General features: G+C 46.7%; 1 protein-coding gene across 10 annotated transcripts in view; it reads left to right on the forward strand.

The window, feature by feature from the left end:
• Positions 1–15,007: 15,007 nt before the first annotated feature.
• The window catches only part of PDE7A (phosphodiesterase 7A), a 147,506-nt gene continuing 145,998 nt past the window's right edge, over positions 15,008–16,515 (forward strand). For 6 of the 10 annotated variants that reach the window (XM_043507788.1, XM_043507791.1, XM_043507793.1 and 3 more), the window contains exon 1: positions 15,739–15,870. Coding sequence is in view for 4 of the 10 variants with exons in the window: in XM_038389871.2 (XP_038245799.1) it covers positions 15,733–15,870 (138 nt within the window). In the remaining 6 variants the exon portion in view is untranslated. Of the gene's footprint in view, positions 15,871–16,515 lie in introns of all 10 variants that reach the window. The other 4 variants (XM_038389871.2, XM_038389873.2, XM_043507787.1 and 1 more) reach the window with 4 other exon arrangements.

The following is a 16,515-nucleotide window of genomic DNA, read 5'->3' on the forward strand; positions in this document are numbered from 1 at the left end:
ACCACTCTATATAGGAGACAATTAAATAATCATTTTATTTCTCTAAGTAAATTTTTACTAAACAGCTATACAAACATTACTATTTCTTACAAGCATGAGGATTCAAACTGGGTCCGTATGCTGCTCGCCTGTGTGCAGCATTAGTGCCTGCAGAAGTTATTGCCGTTTGGCATGGCACAGTTTCCTACCGGGGGGTGAGGGGGTCAGAGGGAGACAAGGCAACCTTCCTAAGGAACCCTCAGCAAAGGATTGCAGAGTACCTCCAGGAGAGATTCCTAGAGATCTCTATGGAGGATTCCCGGGACAACCCAGTGTGCATTAAAAAACACTTCCACATGGCCCCCTCTGCAAGGCTGAAGAGGGGAATGTGAAGCAGATGCAAACAGAGCTAGTGTTGGTTATTTTTATCAGTTATCCCTCTTCCATTCTTTAAAAAAAAAAAAAAGCAGTGCTCTACCTCATGTCTCCTTGCAGTATCAAAGCACAATGAGTACTTACTGGAGCTCCCTCCTCCTGCATTAGGCATGCCAGCGCCTGAGTGATGGAACTGGCTAGACCTCTCTGGGGTTAAAAAGTGGTCTGGCTTCCCACGCCACTGGATGACTCTGTTGCCTGTCCCCCATCCTCCTCCAACTCCAGTTCCTCATCCACCACTTTGCTGCCACTCCCTCCACGGGGCTCTTGGCAGTGGAAGTGGTGTTATTGCTGAAGATGGCATGCAGCTCCTTGTAGAAGCGGCATGTCTTTGGCAATGCACCAGGCCAACAATTGGCCTCCCTTGCCTTCTGGTATGCTGCCTCAGCTCCTTGATCTTAGCACGGCACTACTGAGTGTCCCTTTTGTGCCCCTTCTCCTCCATGCCATGAGCAATTTGCCCATAGGTATTAAAGTTCCTATGGCTGGAGCGAAGCTGTGACTGCACAACCTCCTCTCCCCACAGACCCAGCAGATCCAACAACTCCTGTGTACTTCAGGTGGGAGCGCGTTTTCTGCAGGGAGCTGGCATGGTCAGCTGGGAAGAAGCTATGAGAACTTTCCACACTGAAAAGGAGTACTTGTGGCACCTTAGAGACTAACAAATTTATTAGAGCATAAGCTTTCGTGAGCTACAGCTCACGTAGCTCACGAAAGCTTATGCTCTAATAAATTTGTTAGTCTCTAAGGTGCCACAAGTACTCCTTTTCTTTTTGCAAATACAGACTAACACGGCTGCTACTCTGAAACCTGTGATTTTCCACACTGAGTAAATTGAAAGAGGAATTAAAAAAAAAGTCCCAGGGCTTTAAAGGGGGAGAGGCACATGCCTGTGTTCTTGGCTGCAGGCCAGTAGAGTTTGAACTGGTGACCAGAGTGGTCACGATGGGCGTTATGGGACACCTCCTTGACATAATGGTGGGTGACATAAACTCACACAGCATAGCTCGAACCGTCACAAAAAGCTCTATGCCTCTCATCAAGGTGGTTTTATTATGTTGGTGTAGCAGAAGAATTAAATTGGGGGGAAGAGCATTGCAATATGTACATCTCCACTGTTCTGTTGACAAAAGTTGTCTTTTGTCAACAAAACTGTGTAGCATAGACATGGCCTAAGCTGTCTGTCTGAAGACTGACTGCTGCTAGGCCCAGATCACACACTTCGCTACAAAAGCCCCTGCCTGCAAGCAGAATCAGAAAAAAACCTGAGAATTTAGTGACAGATCACAATTTTAACAGTTTTTAATCCACTACTTACAAATTAATTATCTTTAACTTGATTGTATATGGGTTCAGAGGGATTGTACTTCTAATTTTGTAGTGATCAAATTTGCCCGGATAATACTAGTAGCAATGTATTAATTACAGAATATATCATTATTGTGTATTCTGAGAACAGGACACTTAAGAAAACACTCATTATCTGGAATATCTAGGTTTATTTCATAAGAGTTAATTTCAAGGTAAGAGGACTTCTTAACAGGGGTGTAAGTAACATTATCTAAACCTCAAAGATGCTAATAGTAAAAAAACCTGCTGATACCCCATTCAGAGGAATGCTGGCTCAATATGAGCACTGCTGGACCCTTAAAGGCCCACTTTCAGCCAGTCAGAGGAAATGTGCATGGAGCTGAAAGGAATTTTGAAGCACATATCATTGTATTTATTTTTTACACTTGTAATATCAAAATATATACTATAAATATTAAATGAATGTAAAATATGTTACTCAAAACCCAGAAATGTTCCCTTCTTTATAATGCTATATTTATGAATTTTCACTATAGAGAAATAAACGCTGAATATTTAAAAAAAAAAAAAAAACCTCCAGGGAGGGAGGGAGAAAAAAAGTTGTTCTCTATAAGTGAAACAACAAATGAATATAGTTTTATCTGCCCTGTCTAATCTAATCTAAGTAGCTATCATATTTTCAATATGTTTTTCTTAAAGTCACAGCTACTAGAATCCTGTGATTATGTGAGAATCTCAGCTTTCATTAAAAAAAAATGAAGTAAGTTTTAAGGTTTCCTGGCTGCAAAGTAAAGCTTGATAATGTGAACTATAAAAGCTCAAAATCATATTACCTCTTCCCAAATATATTACTTTTAAAAATATCATGATTTTTAAGACAAACTTGTGTTTTCTTGTGTTTGATTCAAGATTTTTGAATGCTTTGTGGGGGGCGGGGGAGCAGTACTGAAAGCTGTACACCCAGCTTGCCCATTTTTGACCATTTTATTGGGAAGAAAAGGAGTACTTGTGGCACCTTAGAGACTAACAAATTTATTTGAGCATAAGCTTTCGTGAGCTACAGCTCACTTCATCGGATGCATTTGGTGGAAAATACAGAGGGGAGATTTATATACACACACAGAGAACATGAAACAATGGGTTTACGTCTCTACGTAAAAGAATAAATGGACACAAATCAGACGTCAAGAATTATAACATTCAAAAACCAGTTGGAGAACACTTCAATCTCTCCGGTCACTCGATTACAGACCTGAGGGTGGCTATCCTTCAACAAAAAAACTTCAAAAACAGACTCCAACGAGAGACTGCTGAATTGGAATTAATTTGCAAACTGGATACAATTAACTTAGGCTTGAATAGAGACTGGGAATGGATGAGTCATTACACAAAGTAAAACTATTTCCCCATGGTATTTCTCCCTCCCACCCCACCCCCCACTGTTCCTCAGATGTTCTTGTTAACTGCTGGAAATAGCCTACCTTGCTTGTCACCATGAAAGGTTTTCCTCCTTCCCCCCCCCCCCGCTGCTGATGGCTTATCTTAAGTGATCACTCTCCTTACAGTGTGTATGATAAAGCCCATTGTTTCATGTTCTCTGTGTGTGTATATAAATCTCCCCTCTGTATTTTCCACCAAATGCATCCGATGAAGTGAGCTGTAGCTCATGAAAGTTTATGCTCAAATAAATTTGTTAGTCTCTAAGGTGCCACAAGTACTCCTTTTCTTTTTGCGAATACAGACTAACACGGCTGCTACTCTGAAACCTGTCATTATTGGGGAGAGGAAGTGACATATCACTGTGTGGTGCAGTGTCTACTGCTGAAGCAACAGAGAACAGCCTTATATTGACCTAAGATGGGATGTAGGACACAGGGACTGTATTAGGGAAGCTAAGAGATGGGGTAAGTGGTCACCCTTACAGCTGCTGAGTTTCATTCAGCTCCATCTGTGACATTTTATGCAACTAATTTAATGAACTGATTTGCATATTTTAAAATAATTTTCATATAACCACAAACTTCACCTTAAAAATACTGCGGATTTAGTGTTGGTGAAGTTGTTAGCCTACTCAGCAGCTCTGGGAAACAGAACCCTTCATATTTTTTTTTGTACAGGTCACCAACGGGAAACTTTCACTCTTAGGCTGCCCAGCCAGCATTCCTCACCCCTGCTATGTGGGGAAGAGGCTTTTGGGTGAGGGAATGTCTTCTGGGGAAAACACAGTGGTGACAGTCTGAGATCTGGGGGGTAGCGGGCACCTGGACCTGAGGGGTTTAGGGAAGCCTCCCCCATTCCCCTCTGTTCCTTTGTAGTAGTCTCTGGGCCCCATTCTGTCCATTTCCAAATACTCCCCCATTCAGCCCCCTTCAACTCTCACTTGCCCCTGTTAGTTGCTGATTCTGCCTCCTATCTGGGGCTTACCCTATAGTGGGCTCTAGAGGTGACCATATTTTGTAAATCAATCTGGGGACACACAGGGCTGGGAGCAGAGCAAAGTAGCAAGACTGAAAATGTAAGTTGTGAAGCATAGCAAAGCTAATTTTTTTAGCAGCTTATATTTTAACAGTTGCACATATAAACTACAAATACAAAACAAATATGCATACAACCACTGTGGGTATGACAGTACTAAAGAAGCGCATTCAGACACCAGTTCCAAAAGATACAGAAACACCGTTCAGGAACGTGAGTTTTCTGTACCCACTGTCCATACAGACTACTTAAAGAATCTCTTTTGTCACACCACTGCCAAAGCCATTTATTTTTCACAGATTTATCAATGAGTGCAGTGTTATCTCCATGTTTCAAGAAAACCAGTATGATGACTATTGCTTCTGCAAGTGGAATCCACCTAGAGACTAACCTGCATCACCCAACACATAGCTACACAATCGACAATAATGTGGATATAAAGAGTGCAATAATTTAAATGAGAATTAACAGAAATGACATTCACCACCTAGTGGCACATTATAAAACAATGGTTTTAAACAGTTTATAAGTATAGTAATACAAAAAAGTCCCTCTTAATTTTTCAGAGTTCCCCCCAAATGGCTAGGAGATAGAAGTAGTCTATAAACTCCCACCCCTGGACTCACATAAGAAATTGTACTCACCAGTATTCCCAATGCTAGCAGCACTAGAGAAGCTTGTGGATTAATAGCTGTATTTCCCTGTTGAGTGTATTTGTTTTAGAATGTTAATGTTCTTGCTCAGTTTGTTGAAGAACTCAAGACAGGGTAAAATGAAGTTTGTTTTGACAGTGAAATAAAAGCCAACGTTGCATCTGGATTTTTCTGCTGTCTACAGGTCATTCATGACAGAAAACACCCTCTCAACTGAAGCATTACTGCCAGGCAGGCACAGGATCAGTTCTGCCATTTTTTTTAAATATTTGTGTGTGGTACTGAGGATTCCCTGAAATGCTTGTTTACTTCATCCCATCTGCCACATACTGTTGTGGCTGTCATTCCATTCACAGTTTCCCTGTCACAAACTCGTTTAACAGAGTTACTTCATCAAACATGTTAATTGTCACATTCTGGCATTTCTTCAGCAGTAACTCAGCTGCTGTTTCAATCTCGGATTGTAAAGGAACTTTCTTTAAAAGCAGACACTTCAAATCTCTCAAATCATCTGTATGCTTTCCCCATGCACGTATGTATTTTATGGCTGCACTGAGGAAAGATCTTGACACATTAAGGTAGCATGATGCCTGCTTCTTCTAAGTCTCTAAGTCAGAGGTCCCCAAACTGGGGGGCGCATGACTGGGGCCTGGGCTAGTCCCCACAGTGGGCAGGGAGGGAGTGCCACCCAGGTCTTCTGCTGGCCCTGGCCTCAGTTCCACTCCCGGCCCCGCCCCCAGCTGTGGCCTCAGCATTGGACCCCTTATCCCTGTCTGCATCCCCCCATTCCAGAACCACGGCCCTGGCTCTGGGGGGGGAGGAGGGAGGAATGGTAAGGGGAGGCATGAGGTAAAAAGTTTGGGGACCACTGCTCTAAGTAATTTTCTCACTAAACCAGGCATAAAGCCTTCTTCATATTTTGTAACCAGCTTCTTTTCAAGATTGTTTAAGATTTCGGCTGACTCTACTGCACAGCGATCATGTCCCTCAAATGATTTGATTGTCTCATGAAAAAGTGTCATGTTTGCATGGATAAAAGCAAGCCAGAGTTTGGTAAATGGGTCTTCAAATACTTTTTGAAGAACTTCCGGACACTTTTAGTCTGACAAGTAAAATGAATTCAACGACTCATAAAGTTGAAGGATCCTCTCTAAAGCAGGTAATATCAACAGCCATATGACATTACTATATCCCAGTACACTATGATATTCTTGTCCCACATACTCACAAAAATTTTTCAATCTTTCCACACAAACAGTGAATATATGAAAATATCCAAAAATCTTAATTAGAATGCTCTCAACGTCTACTGGGATTTTGTTTGGGCATAGTTGTGCATGATGTGAGCAAAGCATCCAAGGCCTACCACTTCCCTTTTAAAGCTTGTCTTTACTTTGCAAAAAGAACAGGAGTACTTGTGGCACCTTAGAGACTACCTAATTTATAAATAAATAATATAGAGACTAATAAATTTGTTAATCTCTAAGGTGCCACAAGTACTTGTCATAAATATAAAGGGAAGGGTAAACACCTTTAAAATCCCTCCTGGCCAGAGGAAAAACCCTTTCACCTGTAAAGGGTTAAGAAGCTAGGATAAACTCGCTGGCACCTGACCAAAATGACCAATGAGGAGACAAGATACTTTCAAAGCTGGAGGGGGGGAGAAACAAAGGCTCTATGGCTGTCTGTGTGATGTTTTTGCCAGGGACAGAACAGGAATGGAGTCTTAGTACTTAGTAAGTAATCTAGCTAGATATGTGTTAGATTCTGTTTTCTTTAAATGGCTGAGAAAATAAGCTGTGCTGAATGGAATGTAGATTCCTGTTTTTGTGTTTTTTTTGTAACTTAAGGTTTTGCCTAGAGGAATTCTCTATGTCTTGAATCTAATTACCCTGTAAGGTATTTACCATCCTGATTTTACAGAAGTGATTCTTTTACTTTTTCTTCTATTAAAATTCTTCTTTTAAAAATCTGATTGCTTTTTTATTGTTCTTAAGATCCAAGGGTTTGGGTCTGTGTTCACCTATGCAAATTGGTGAGGATTTTTAATCAAACCTTCCCTAGGAAAGGGGGTGTCAGGTTTGGGAGGATTTTGGGGGAAAAGACGTTTCCAAACGGGCTCTTTCCCAGTTATATATCTGTTAGACGTTTGGTGGTGGCATCAATAAAGTACAAGGGCAAAAGGTAAAATAGTTTGTACCTTGGGGAAGTTTTAACCTAAGCTGGAAAAAGTAAGCTTAGGAGGTTTTCATGCAGGTCCCCACATCTGTACCCTAGAGTTCAGAGTCTTTGGTCATTGGTCATTTTGGTCAGGTGCCAGCGAGGTTATCCTAGCTTCTTAACCCTTTACAGGTGAAAGGGTTTTTCCTCTGGCCAGGAGGGATTTTAAAGGTGTTTACCCTTCCCTTTATATTTATGACAGTATTACTGTTCTTTTTGCGGACACAGACTAACACAGCTGCTACTCTGAAACCTGTCTTTACTTTGGTGTGTAAATTTTCTTTTTCCACGTCTGTATATGCTGCCAAAGTTTTTGTTTGTATTATCTTTTGAGAATGTCACAACCTTACTTTCGATTCCATATTCATATTATTTGTATTATTTCACTTGCAATAAGTTCTGATGTCTCTCCTTCAGCAAAAGTTCAACAAAATTTAGTTTGCACACATAAAAAGCCTTCATAAACCTTGAAATAATAAAACAAGACAGAAAGCAATTTTTTCATCTGTGATTCGTTATGTTTGCAGACACTGACACATATTCAACATCTTTCAAGTTGTCAATAGTTCATCATTTGCGCATGGAGCAAAAACATTTGCAACTATTGCTTCACACTTTGTCAGGGGACACGAGAATTTTAGGTTGCTGAATTTTATTTAAGTTGGAAGTAAAGTCCATTAATTTGAAACTGCAATTATGTCTAATAATATGATATGCATATATCCCTTCTTGGCAAAGCAAAGTCATACTTACTGTGTTTGCTCAACTTTTGTGAAAAAAATTGGTAAAAGAAGTTGAACTGGCATGTGCTGTCAGAGCAACTTTGTGTTTAATGTCACCTTCCTGTTCTTTTACAGATGTCCTGCCTCCACTCAAAATGGAAAATACTGACTGAAATATTGAATATAATACAGATGTTTCTTTTCCAGTTGGTCTTAAATATGGAAAATCCTTTGAAAGCTCTGTTGTTAAAACAGCATTTGCTTTTTTTTGACAATGACATTTTTACTTTACACTGAATCTCAATTGTGTTCTATGTCATATGGCATTCAGCCATCGTAGTAGCTATGGCAACTGCAATAGTGCTGTACCATCTGTATCAGAGCTAATAGTAATAATAACAATAGAAATGTTCTGGATATTTCTAACTCATTTATGCATTAGACATATTAACCAAATAATCAATATAAGGGGAAGTTACTCACCTTGCAGTAACTGAAGTTCTTCGAGATGTGTGTCCCCGTGGGTGCTCTACTCTAGGTGTGGGTGAGTCCCGGAGCCGTTGATCGGAGATTTTCGGTAGCAGTGCTTGGCTGGGACGCAGGTGCTCAGTTGGTATCTCCCGTCTCGTTGGAATCTTTCTGAGCGCCTGCGTCCCGCACCCCCTCAGTTCCTTCTCTACCGTGGAGCGATTATACTAGTACTCCAAAGTAGAGGGGAGGAAGGTGGGGAGTGGAGCACCCACAGGGACACACATCTCGAAGAACTTCAGTTACTGCAAGATGAGTTACTTCCCCTTCTTCTTCAAGTCCCTGTGGGTGCTCCATTCTAGGTGAATGTGTAGCAGTACCCACTATGGTCAGTGGGACTTTGGAGATGCGGCAGTGAGTACTGTATAGAGTACTGTATGGCCTACTATGGTGTCTGCCGTGGTATCTTGCATGATAGCACAGTGTTTGGCAAACGTGCATTCAGATGACCATATAGCCGCTCTACAGTTGTCAGAAATGGGTACGTTATGTAGGAAGGCAACAAATGTTGACGTAGCTCGAGTGGAATGAGTTCTAATGCCTTCAGGTGTTTGAATATTTTGAATACAGTAAGAGGATCTGATGCAGTCAGAGATCCACTTGGACAGACATTGTTTAGAGACAGCCATACCTTTCGATCTCTCGGTGATGGAGATGAAGAGTCATGGAGATTTACGAAATGGCTTAGTCCTGTCTAAGTAAAAGGCGATTGCTCGCCTGACATCGAGAGTATGCAGGAATGCCTCGTGTGGAATCTTGTGAGGTTTGGGATAAAAAGTAGGCAAGTATATTGGTTGGTTAAGGTGGAAGCTGGATACCACCTTAGGCAGATATTTAGGATGTGGTCTCAGAGTGACTTTGTCTTTGGAGAAGATTGTGTAGGGAGGATGGGCCATCAGGGCGCTTATTTTACCTACTCTCTTTGCTGATGTTATTGCAACTAAGAAAGCTACTTTCATGGACATATGGAGAAGAGAGGAGGTAGCCAAAGGCTCGAATGGAGGTTTCATGAGAGCATGAAGAACGAGGTTAAGACTCCATGTAGCTGTCATTAGGTAAATTTCAGGGTAGAGGTTTTGCAGGCCTGTGAGAAATCATTTTATGGTGGGGTGGGTAAAGAGTGAATAATCTTCTAACAGGTTGTGGAAGGTGGTAAGCGCCGCCAGGTGTATTTGATGGAGCTGAGCAAAAGTCCATCCTGTTTTAGTTTCAGGAGGTAGTCTAGAATGTTAGGGAGGGTCACCGTATTGGGTGTTAAGTGATTACATGAGCACCAGAGGGCGAAACGCTTCCACCTCTGCAGGTAAGTTTTACGAGTGGAGTCTTTTCTACTGTGCAGGAGGACATATTGGACTTGCTCGGAACAGGCTAGTTCATGGGTTTTGAAACATGAAGTAACCAGGCTGTCAGGTGGAGATTTTGGAGCTGGGGTGAATAACCCATCTGTTGTCCTGGGAAAGGAGATCTGGCCTGTTGGGAGAGCGCGTGGATGATGGGAGGACATGCAGAGTAGGTAAGGACACCTCGTCTGTCTTGGCCAAGCTGGGGCAATAAGGATGACCCAGGCCTTGTCGTCTACGATCTTCCAAAGAACCCTGTGTAGCAGAGGGATTGGTGGGAAGGCAAAGAGAGTTCTTCCATGGGATGAGAAACATGTCTCCTAGGGATGCAGTCCTGAGTCCTGCTCTGGAGCAAAACAGCTGACATTTTCGATTCTGGGGTGTGGCAAAGAGGTCTATTGACGGGATGCCCCAGAGGGAGAAGAGCTGTTGAAGTATTGTAGGATGCAGTTCTCATTCGTGTTCTGTTGAGAAGTGTCTGATGAGTGCATCTGCAGTAGTGTTGTGGCAGCCTGGTAGGTAGGAAGCGATGATTTGTATTTGATGTTGTATGCATCAATTCCATAGTCGGGTGGCTTCCATGCAAAGGGAATGTGATCGGGCTCCCCCTTGTCTGTTGATGTAGTACATACATGCTATGTTGTCTGTTAAGACCCGAATAAATTTGTTCTTTATGAGGGGAAGAAAGTGAAGGCATGCTCATCTCACTGCTCTGAGTGCTAAGAGATTTATGTGTAGATGCGTCTCTGATGCGGACCACCGGCCTTGTGCCCTGTGTCCCCCTAGATGCGCTCCCCAACTGATTAGGGAAGCGTCCATGGTAAGCATGAGTGTTGGGGATCATTGCTGGAAGGAAACCCCCATGCAGAGGTTTTCTGGTCTTGTCCACCAATGTAGGGAAGCTAGAACATTGGGAGGAGGAGTTAGCAGCATCCCTAAAATGTGTCTGTTGGGTTTGAAATTGGAATTGAGCCAACCCTGAAGACATCTCATGTATAGCCTGGCATACTGGACCACAAAGGTAGTGGCTGCCATGTGACCAAGGAGCTGTAGACAGATTCTTGTCTGTGTCCTGGGATGAATAGTGAGCGTGGGTATGAGCTGCGTGATAGCGAGGAAGCTGTGATATGGGAGCGAGGCTCTGCTCTGGCTTGAGTCGAGATGAGCTCCGATGAACTCGATCTGTTGTGTAAGTGTCAGGGTGGATTTTTGGATGGTTATTTGGAGGCCTAGGCTGTAAAAGAGGGAGATGGCAAAACGGGTAGCTTGAAGTTTCTCACCATAGGAGTTGCCTTTGATGAGGCAATCGTCCAGGTAGGGGAAAAGTGTGATTCCATGTTTGTGGAGGTGAGCCATGACCACGGCTAGAGTTTTAGAAAAAGACTCTCAGCGCTGTAGAGAAACTAAAAGGAAGAACTCTGTATTGAAAATGGTTGTGACCAAGTGCAAATCGTAGGAAGCGTCTGTGAGCTGGATGAATTGATAGATGAAAATAAGCATCCTGTAGGTCGAGGGCTGTGAACCAGTCCCCTTGATCCAGTGCAGGAATTATTGTGCCCAGTGTGACCATCTTGAACTTTTGTGTCCTCACAAATTTGTTCAGTCGGCGTGGATCTAGTATAGGCCTCCATCCCTCGGTCTTTTTCTGGGTCAGGAAGTAATGAGAGTAGAACCCTTTCCCTCAATGTTGCGTCGGCACAGGTTCCACTGCGCCTCGCTGGAGAAGGTGCTCATGGGAGGGGTCCCTGAAGAGGGACAGGGAAGGGGGAAGGGTAGGAGGATAGGATATGAATGGGATAGAGTAACTGGACTGAATTATTTCGAGGACCCAGTGGTTCTGTGTAATATGCTGCCAGACATGTTGGAAACTCTGGAGGCGGTGGCCAAATGGGCAAGTAGGCTGTGGAATCAAGAGGTGGTTGCACAGACCCTCGACCAACATCTCAAAATTGTTGTTTATTCCCGGATGGGTGGGAGGTGATTGCTTGAGCTTGATTTTGTCTGTGCTTAGGGGTTCTAGAGCGATTCCTATTTATGTCACATGGTTTGGGTTGAGGCCAATAATATTGTTGTGTGCGCAGTCTTTGGTAAGGTTGGTATCGTTGTCTCCTGGGAAGAGATGGGTGAATACCCAGGGTGCGCAGTGTTGCTCTAGAATCTTTCATAGTGTAAGTAGTTCATTGTTATTTTTTTTGGAAAACAGCATGTCTTTATCAAAAGGGAGGTCCTCCACTTTGATCTGCAGCTCTTTAGGGATGCCAGATGCAGAAAGCCATGAATATCTGCGCATAACCACAGCAGTTCTAGTAGTATGGGCTGCTATGACTGCCGTGCCTAAAGAGGCTTGTAGGGCTGTTCTGGAAATCAATTGGCCCTTGCTCAGAATTGATTTGAAGTCCGCTTTCCTATCCTCTGGAATGTAGGAGACAAATTAAAAAAGTTTATTGTAGCTATCAAAGTCGTAGCTGGCGAGGAGTGCAGAGTAGTTTGCAATCCTGAATTGTAGAATGGAGGACGTGTAAACCTTGCATCCCAAGACATCAAGGCGTTTAAGGTCCTTGTCTTGTGGGGTGGGCCGATATTGTGGCTGTTTCGTCCTTTGTGCGACTGCATCCATGACGAGAGAGTTCGATTGTGGGTGAGAAATAGGAAGTCAGCATCCTTAGCAGGAACATAGTATTTACGTTTGGCCTTTCTGCAGGTAGGTAACAAAGAAGCTAGAGTTTGCCAGAGTGTCAGCTGGTTCCAGGAGTGCTTCATTTATAGGGAGCACGATCTTTGAAGGTGCAGAGGGTTGAAGGATTCTGAGAAGTTTGTGTTGTGTCTCCTGAACCCCTTCTAGGGGGATGTCTTGACTGTCACCCTCTTGAAAAGCTCTTGAAATTGTTTACAGTCGTCCATGTTCTGTGGAGGTGTGGGGGAGAGGGCTCCGCCTGGAGCAGATGGAGAATTAGGGGTCGGTGAGTCAGGATATGGTTCATAGCTCACATTCTCAGGAGGTGGTTCAGGTACTCTAGAAGTGGATGGAGCTGGAGAGCGAGGCACAGAAGCAGGTAGTGGTTTTGTGGAAGAGGTCTGAGGATGAGTGTTAGGAGGATGGGGCCAAGGGTACCACTGGGGCCAAGGCATAGGGTAGGAGAACCCAGGTGCTGTCCACAGGAGGGCAAAGTAGGGAAACTGAGGCTGGTGGTGGAGGACCATAGCCTGAGGTGGAAGAAGGTCCGGTGGAGGAGGAGATGCAGGTGGGGAGAACTCCACCTGCTGCTGTATATCGGGTTCGCTGTCAGTGAAGGTAGCCAGTTTAGGTGGTGAGAGCGGCTGTTCGAAGAGTGAGCCCTGTGTATCCAGCAGTGGAGAGTTAAGCTCAGGTGGCACTGATAGGTCACATTCAGTGAGGAACTGTTGCTCCTGCTCCCTGGGCTGCGCTGAGCCTGGACTGTGCTCTAGCGCCTTAGTAATTGAAAGTGTCAGCGGTGCCACAGGTCTGTTGGAGGTGCCCTGCAGAGGGTCCGCTGCTGGTGCCAGGGCAGGCTCAGTGTTGACATTCTTCCTGGCACCGGGACAGAGCGCGCAGTTAGCACCATGGCTAGTTTTAGCGTGGAGGGGGTCGGTGCCGACATCCTTGTCGGCACCGGGGCAGAGCGCGCAGCCGGCACCACAGCTATTTTTAGCGCTGAGGCGCTCGGTGCCGCGGAGACCTTCCCGGTACAGGAGGTTGGGTTCCTGCCTCTGCGGTCTGTGGGAGCTGCTGCTGAGGCTTTAGAAAGGGTTGAGACGCCTGCCTGTGGCGCTGTCAGCAAAGAGGGCAAGGATCTCGCAGGAGATCCTTTATCTTTGTCTGAGTCTCTCCTATGAGACGGCTGTGCTTCTTGTCTCTGTTCCAAAGAGGGTGAAGCAACGCTCCCAACTGGTTTGGATCTGGCCGGGGACTATGTAGGTTTGGGTTTAACTTTCCCTGTCTCCGAAAGCAGCTGCAGGGATTTTTCCATCAGAGGCATTTTAAGCTGCAGGTCCCTGTCACGCTGAGCCCCTGACTTGAGGCTTGTAAAGTGGAGGCACTTTGCGGGAATGTGGATTTCCCCAAGGCACTTCACACAATGTGAGTGCCCATCGCACCGTGGCATGGAGTCCTGACAGGAAACACACTTTTTGAATCCTGAAGCCCCTGGCATTGTGAACTAGAAATGGCAGGGGAGAGTGTCTCAGCAGGAGGGAAATGTTGTTGTTGTTTTTTTTTAAACTAAGTAACTAACTATGTAACTACAAAAAGAAAAGGAGTACTTGTGGCACCTTAGAGACTAACAAATTTATTAGAGCATAAGCTTTCGTGAGCTACAGCTCACTTCATCGGATGCATTCATCGGATGTAACTACACTAAAGGAAGGAAAACAACTGGGATGTAACTAATAACTATTTCTATATTCTTTGATTTTTTTTTCCCCACAGAGACCAGGGAAGAGAAGCAGCACTGCCCCAAGTCCCATCTTCAGCCGGGGACGGTTGAGAAGGAACTGAGGGGGTGCGGGACGCAGGCGCTCAGGAAAATTCCAGCGAGACGGGAGATACCAACTGAGTGCGTGCGTCCCGACCCAGGCACTGCTACCGAAAATCTCCAATCAACAGCGCCGGGACGCACTGACACCTAGAGTGGAGCACCCACCGGGACGGGACTCGAAGAAGAAGAAAGGGTATTCACATCACCCTAGTATTCGGGGATGAGTTTTGTGAACTGGGGACTCTTCTGGGGACATTGTTTGCCTAGGGATACAGTGCCTCAGACTAAGGGACTGTCCCCAGAAAACATGGACCTAGGGTCACCTGCCAGGGCATGACCCGCAGCTCCTGCTCCCAGCTCAGCAGGTCGCTGTTTCCCACTGGAATCAGGCAGGCTTGAGACGCTGCTGAACACAGCTGTCCCCAGAGCTGCTGCCCAGTATCTGGCCGGCAGCCCGGATGCCCCCCTGGAAGAGGGTCTAACGTGCGGCGCCGCTGCCCATGTTAACGTCCCACCCCCGGACTCGGGCCTGGGCCACACACAGCGAGCAGGCGCGCGGCTGGGCTGAGATTCGAAGGGCCGCCAGCACGCGCGGGAAACGTTCTTGGTGTACTTTTCTCTATCCCCTCCCTCACCCTCCCCCTTCACCAATGGGGCAGCGGCCCGGACGCTGCGCTCGGGCGCGGCTAGGCGCGCGCTCCACCCGCAGCCCTCTCTCACAGAGCAGAAAGACTCCAAGCCGCGAAAATACCGCGCATGCGCACAGGAGAGTCGAACTGGCCTGGCCCGGACCGCACCGCACCGCTTGTCTCCAAAACATACCCCCCCCCCTCGCCGCTACGTGATGACGATTTGCGTGGAGCCGGCCGGGCTCGCGCGTCGCGTACATACACACACGCACAGCGGCCGTGCGGCTCGTGCCTCTTCCTGGGGGGGTTGCACTCGGGGCTGTTCTCAGTGCGGGCGGCCCGGGCGCAGCATCCCTCCCTCCTTCCCGCGGACTCCCCCCGCCCGCTGCCTCGCTCGGGACCGCGGCGCCCCGGCCCCTCCCCCCGGAGCGCGCGCCGCCTCCTCGTGCCGGACAATAGCAGTGCCGAGTGTGTCTCGCCCAAAGCGGACCCCCGGCCACCGGCGCCCACCTCCATGAGCGGCGCCCGGACGGCCCGGCTGCGGGGCTAACAGCGACAGCGACTCCCTCCAGCAGCAGAGGCAGCGGCCGCGCTGCGGGGCTCGGCCCGGGACTCGCCGCCTCCTTCCTTGACAGCGCTCCACTGCCGGCCCCGCTTCCCCGCCCCCCTGCGGCGGCGGCTACTGCTGCTCAAGGACCCCTGCGGGCTCCGGGGAGGAACCAGCCCGCCCAGACGCGACTCTTGGGGCGGAGGAGGAGGGAGTCCAGACCTGGGGGGGGGGGGGTTGAGGCGGAGCCGGAGCCGGGCCCCTCTGTGTTTTAATTGCTGGTTTTAGACCTTCTGGCACGTTTGCCGCCCCGCCCCCATTGCGCTGCGGCGATTCCCGTTGCAGGCAGGTGCGGCGGCCGGTGCCCTGGCGCTGCTCGGAGCGCAGAGGCTCTTCAATGGAAGTATGTTACCAGCTGCCGGTGCTGCCCCTGGACAGGCCGGTCCCGCAGCATGTCCTCAGCCGCAGAGGGGCCATCAGTTTCAGCTCCAGCTCCGCGCTCTTCGGATGCCCCAACCCCAGGCAGCTCTCTCAGGTAAGGCCCCCGCCGCCCTCCCAGAGCCGGCTCGGTGCCCACCCGCGTCAGTCGGTCACGGTTTACACCCTTAACGCGATTTCCTTCCCTTGCCCCCCCCCAGTCAGGCTCGGGTAGTCACTGGGCTGCGCGCTTCCCTCGCCCCCGGGCTTGCTCGGGAGGTCACTGTGCTGCACCCAATGTCACACACCCTTTTTCTCTCGCAAGACCTCCCACAACCGGTTTACTCAGTCGTGGGGCTACACTCCGTGCTCCACCACCAAGATATCTCAGTCTCCTAGGCTCCTCCTCTCCGTCCCTTTCTTTGCAGGAGGACTTGTATATTTGTATGTTGCTTTTTGCAACGGTATCTGCTACCATTTAGAAAAAGTGAAGCCTGCAAGTTGATAGAATTCACATTTGTGCCCAGTTTTGGTTGACATTACAAATGTGCAGCCAAGCTTGGAAGCCTCCTTGACCTTTTTAAGGTTTGATGGCAACAAACTACCTTACCCCATCAGTAGCGTATTAATTTATCACTTCAAATCCCTCTGGTGGTGAAAAGAAAATACTACTGTACCTATAGTCTGTCTTTCCCGTTGCTAGTTACCACTGATATTATCTTTTCCTAATTTCAGAGTTTGCAGTAAATTCTTATATAAGTGG

Source organism: Dermochelys coriacea, chromosome 2 (assembly GCF_009764565.3).
Source record: "Dermochelys coriacea isolate rDerCor1 chromosome 2, rDerCor1.pri.v4, whole genome shotgun sequence".
Taxonomy (NCBI): Eukaryota; Metazoa; Chordata; order Testudines; family Dermochelyidae; genus Dermochelys; species Dermochelys coriacea.